The sequence below is a fragment of the Tachysurus fulvidraco genome, chromosome 16 (genome assembly GCF_022655615.1).
Source record: "Tachysurus fulvidraco isolate hzauxx_2018 chromosome 16, HZAU_PFXX_2.0, whole genome shotgun sequence".
NCBI lineage: Eukaryota > Metazoa > Chordata > Actinopteri > Siluriformes > Bagridae > Tachysurus > Tachysurus fulvidraco.
The window spans coordinates 348,530-354,529 of NC_062533.1; the positions used below are offsets into that span (position 1 = coordinate 348,530).

Sequence of the window (6,000 nt, forward strand, 5' to 3'; positions counted from 1 at the left end):
TATCATGATCTCACTTGTTTTCAGTTTCCTTACTGATTTATGATCTATGATCTATTTAAACCTTTGTGTGTGTTTTCTTCTTTGTAAAGTCTATTTTCTGTGTTCTCTCTGGTTGTGATGTTACTAATCCTCATTTTCAGTCAGGACCACTACGTAAATGAAGGTTAGCGAGCATACAGTTAGTGTTGTCGGGATGGTTCTGTTCTGGGAGAATTTTCTCACGTGCCTGTCTGTGCGCATGCATGGATGGGGTGGGGAGGCAGCGCTGGGGAATGAATAGACCCCCAAAACAAAACCGTATGCCAAAGGAGACCGCCCAACATAACTGATGCGTGGTGCCGTAGACCGCAAAACACGATCGGGGCATATTGGCCGAGCAAGCGGCATGTGATGTGCGAGGCTGGGTCGGAGCTAGGCGTGGGTCGTGGGAAAAGGGAGTACTAGGTGCCCCACCGCAAGATAGACTACAGGAGTTGGGGTCCACTAGCTAGTGGAGATGTGGAGGATGCGTCGCCCTGTGCTGGCTTTGCAGCGTTATCGTGACAAGCTTGTTGCTAAAACACATACGCCCCTAAGTTGTGCTGGATTGGTGCACCTTGCAGTAAGCTGTCCACCTTGTGGACAGCTTACTGCGTGGCCTGCCTGAACTAACGCGATGCTTGATATGTGTTCTCTCTGGTTGTGATGTTACGCATCCTCATGTTCTGTGTTCTCTCTGGTTGTGATGTTACTAAGCCTCATGTTCTGTGTTCTCTCTGGTTGTGATGTTACTAAGCCTCATGTTCTGTGTTATCTCTGGTTGTGATGTTACTAATCCTCATGTTCTGTGTTCTCTCTTCTATGTTTTCATCACAGCCTGTGTTTCACTGTGTGACCATAGCCTGATTCAGACCTACTGATTCCCTGCTGTTCTTGACCTGTTGTAACATAGGTTTGTGTTTTGTCTTGTGTTCTGTATTTCATGTCTTTTATTTTGTAACCTATTTCTTGTGTCTTGCTTACCTTGCCCTGATGTTCTCCTGCCTTGTGTATGTGTCATATTCTCATTGGTTGTTGTTAGTCATGTGTTCCAGTTCTTGTTTTTCATCGGTTCCCTGTATGTATGTATTTAACCCTGAGTGTTTCCTATGTTCTTTATCAGTTGTTGTTCCTTTATGGCAGTAGTGTGTGTAGTTGTGTCATTGCCGGTCCCTGGATTACTTTTTCGGTTAAATAAAATCTGTACATGCACTTGGATCCTCGGCCCTCATCGTTCTATGTTTGTTTCACCTGTCTTTGATCTTTCTTTGGATTTGTTTTCAGACATAATGAAGATCTCCTGTACTTCTGTGCATATTGAAACCTTAAAAGGGAAAAAGTAACGGGAGAAGGATGAAGAAACACACACACACACGCACTCTTGCCTTCACTCATCTGTATCGAATGAACATTTAACGATGTATATAAGAAAACATACATTTCAACATTTGTGCACTCATCAGATTTAGAACCAAAGTCACAAACACCTTCTTAACGCTTTCTAAATTATCCTTTTAACTAACTTACCATATGTAATTTGAATTGTTTTAAACAAAGTTATCAAATGACATTTTAAATACTCCTTTTTTAAATGACTTCTCACATAACACTAGAATTAATTATACTGTTAACAGTGTTAATTGTCTCAGCATGACATAAGCTCACCCTTGTAGTGTTAAATACACAAACTTTACTGCAAAATATGTAATGTGAACGTAGCAGTAACTAACTTAAACACCAACGACAGAGTAAACACTCATAGTGTGGGACTCAGACACGATAGAGCCACAAGGTCTCCGGCGGCTTGCATAAAGCTACACATATTCTCAGTTCTCACAGAACTCTTTAAACAATGCAAAAATATCTTTTACTCATATAAAAGCACAAGAACATAACAAAGTGTATTATTAACATGGTGTTAAGCTCTACATTGCTTTACGAGTGGTGACTACCTTAAAAAGGGAAAAAGTAACGGGAGAAGGAAGAAACACACACATGTGCTCTTGTCTTCACTTGTTTGTATTGAATGAGGATGAGGCGCACGCGCAAGCAATTCCCCTCCCCCTACCGAAGCCCAAAGGCATCACCAACACATCGACGAGTAATCACCCATACAGACAAGGATCAACATTATCTGCATTCCACTTCTTAATATTAAATAACCCATAATTAAATAATGAATTAAACACACTTGTCACATGCACATGTCCTACCTCTGGTCTTCTGCCAATTTGAAATAAACTAAACTTTAATATGAACTTAGAAAAACATTGTTTGAGGAATGATATACATTCAATACTTACATTATTAACTGAACTGTGATATGGTACTAACAGTTATCAGTTTTACTGCTGATTAGAACTGCTGAGGGATTTTAATCACATTTCTTTTGTCTTAGTGAGTCAGTAATTTTGTCTACACATCAGTAATGGAGCAGCATCTGTTTATACTCCTGCTTTTCACAGGTGAGGGAATATTTCATGGTAAAATGTTTTAGTATGAAATTATGCAATTAAAGCAGGAAATTATAAAAATAATTATTTAATTAAGCAAAATATTCTAGCAGGGCTAATGTTGCATAAAATGTTTAAAATATATCCACAGTTCCTCTCGTCCTGTCTGTCCCTCGTCAGTACTATCTGATCCAGCAGGGGAAAAACTGGAGTGATGCCCAGGCTTACTGCAGAGCCACACACACTGACCTGGCTATCATCGACAGTAATGACAACATGGTCCGACTTCAGAATGAAGCACAGAGACAACAATTCATTTCCAGTGCTTGGATTGGACTCTACAATCCCATCAACAGCTGGCGCTGGTCCATGGGGAATGAGATAGTGGGAAGCACGAGATGGAGTTCAGGTGAACCCGACAATGGGGGTGGACATGAGGAGTGTGGTGCGATAACTCCTTTGGATTGGGCAGACATTTCCTGTACTGCACTACTCCCTTCTGTTTGTTTTGCTGGTAATAATCTACATATTGCTCACTTTTTTTTTGCAATTTATAAGTGGGAACTGTTGTTTTGTTATAAAATATTATGTGTATTTTTATTCTCACAGAGAGTTATCAGAGGTATATTTAATTAATTTTAGAAACATTAATATTGCCTTAATACTCACATTGCATCATGTGCTTTTATTCTCACAGTCAGTAAAACTGGAAATCAGAGGTACATTTACATTTCTACTACTATGTCATGGCTTGAAGCTCAGACCTACTGTAGACAGCATCACACAGACTTGGCCAGCTCAAGAGATGCAACTGAAGACTCAGTTATAAAGGCACTGATATCAGGCTGGACTTGGTTTGGTCTGTTCAGAGACTCCTGGAAGTGGAAAGACCAAACCAATTTCTCTACCATCAGATGGATGACTGGAAAACCTGATAATGCCCTGAAGAATGAAAACTGTGGTTATATAAATAACGGTCAGGCTGCTGATGCTCTGTGTTCAGACATAATGCCTTTCTTCTGTTACTCAGGTGAGTTAATAATTTATTCAGGCTTACATTTAGTCAAATTAAACTGAGTCCAGTATGATGATGTAATTGTGTGTTATTGTTTGTGTTTCTGCATTTAGATATCAAGGTACAACAAACACTAAGAGTGAAGGTCCGATCTGATAAGGATGTGAATGATCCTGCAGTGATGACGGCCATCTTGGAGCAGGTGGGTCTCATCCTCCACAAAACTTATAATGTACATTTCCCAGTATTCATCAAACTCTGACACATATAAACATATTGTAATTAGATTCTGACTGTTGTATTCAGTTTCTGTATCATTTCCTACCGGTGAGTCTCTATCCTGCATTATTTAGTAATAAAAGTCTTATTCTGTTCGTCAGATCAACCAGAAACTGAAGGATGATTTGGGGACAGAGAACATCACAGTGAAATGGCGTAAACAACCAGATGGAGTTGTGTTTCACAAGCTGAAAGAAGAAAAAAATACTACATTAGTAAATAATAAGTGTGACCTCTAAATCTGTTACCCTCTAAGTTATCTTTAAGTTACCTTTAGATCAATTAATTTTGAATTAACTGTTTAGCTGTTATATGTACATATATTTGCATAATACATATATGTTAAATCTATTTCTATAACTAGTAGTCAATAAGTAATGTATATTAAATGACTGTTTTATTTTTTCATGATAAGGGTGTTTGACAAATGCCATAAATGTAAAGTTAAATATAGAGATACAAGTCAGGCTCTCGTTCACCATATTGTGAAGTATTGTGTGTTCCAAGCCTTCTTTATTGTCGATATTGCCTCATTGTGTATTGACCTGTTTTACTATTCTTGGTTTTTGGTTTCTGTTTAGCATTTATTTGCCACACATCTTGTTTGCCCATGGTTTGAACTTTGCCTAAACTTTTTACATTTTCTGTTTTTGTCTGCTTGTGATTCCTTTAATAAACGCCACATATTAATTCTAATACACCTCTGAAGTGGATTATTTTCAAACAAAGCCAAAAATGGACCAGCTCCCTCAAGCCCCTTGCATTTATCAGTCCTTGCACTGGGGGTCTGAAAAACTGAGTCAGTGACTACCTTCAAATGACGGTTGAAGGTTTACCTCTTCATGAAATACTTGCACTTGCACTTTCCTCCCTGTTTGTTGTATATGTGGAAGAAAAAAACGAAGGGCAATGGGGGACTGGGACTGGGGACGAGTTGTCCATAAATCAATGACCAATAGGTCGTCTAGCACTAGATTTACTAAACCTGCGCAAATTTGCGTAAAATCCTTGGACCTCACACCTACTAGCACCCCTACAGCTCCATTGTTCTCCTGCTTTTATTGTGCAAACACCCACTTTACCTGTGAGGCCTGGCACATTTGCATTTGTTCACTCAGAGTAGCTCAGATCCAAGGCAGGCCAAACCTCTATGTGTGACATGGACACTGTCCCAGTGCACACTGAAGGTCCTGATTTGAGGAAGCCAACAGGACAACATAATCTGCAAAAAGCAAAAGCAAAAGTAGACCATTTCTCTAAAATGTTGACTCATACCCCTTAAGGGTCTGCCCACAGCCATGGAAAGTGCAGAGCTGTTATTTCAGCATCTGTTCCGATATTTCGGCCTACCCAAAGATATAGTGCCTGACAGAAGTGTTCTTCAAACTCCTAGATGTGATAGTCAGTCTCTCTTCCGGTTATCACCTGCAGTCCAATGGCCAAACTGAACGGGAGATCCAAGAGGTTAGCCGTTTTCTCCGAACCTTCTGCCATCATAACCAGAACTCTTGGAGCCAGTTTCTCCCATGGGCCGAGTACGCACAGAACTCCCTACGTTAGCAAACCACCGGCCTAACCCCTTTGCAGTGCATGCTTGGCTACCAACCTCCCATGTTCCCCTGGACAGAAGAGCCATCAGAAGTCCCGTCTGTCCAGCACTGGTTCCAAGAGAATGAGAGGGTTTGGAACTCAGTGCATCATCATCACCTGCAAGGGGCTGTCAGGCACCAGCAACAGCAGGCGGATGTTCGTCATGCCCCGACACCCAACATCAAGGTCGGGGACAGGGTCTGGCTGTCCACAAATATCTGCCTACGCCTACCCTGCAAAAAGCTGAGTCCATGGTTTATTGGTCCATTTGTCATTGTGAAGGAGGTCAATCCGGTAACCTTTGAGCACCAACTCCCCTCGCACTACCGAATTCACCCAGTTTCCATGTCTCCTCTCTTAAATTGTATCACTCACCTGTCTCTCCTTCTCCCCTCACAGGACCTGGTGAAGAAGCCCCCCCGAAGAGAATCACGCCGTGTACACTGTCCCGCAATTCCTGGACTCCAGGCGCCGAGGTGGCAGGTTAGAATATCTTGTCTACTGGCAGGAATTCTGCCCAGAGGAATGCTCATGGGTCCCCAAGGATGACATCTTGGACCCTGAACCACTCTGTGACTTCCACACTGCCCACCCCGACAAGCCCACACCCCAAAGTAGAGGCCACCCACCTCAGCGCCGGAGGTC

The 6,000-nt window shown here is 41.5% G+C and overlaps 1 protein-coding gene across 1 annotated transcript in view; it reads left to right on the plus strand.

Annotated features, from left to right (window-relative positions):
• The window catches only part of LOC125139065 (putative C-type lectin domain family 20 member A), a 54,316-nt gene extending 48,975 nt beyond the window's left edge, over window positions 1–5,341 (plus strand). The window contains exons 6-8 of the mRNA XM_047801939.1: window positions 3,867–3,980; window positions 5,049–5,095; window positions 5,197–5,341. Coding sequence (XP_047657895.1) covers window positions 3,867–3,980; window positions 5,049–5,095; window positions 5,197–5,341 — 306 coding nt within the window. The remainder of the gene's footprint in view (window positions 1–3,866; window positions 3,981–5,048; window positions 5,096–5,196) is intronic.
• Window positions 5,342–6,000: the final 659 nt, after the last annotated feature.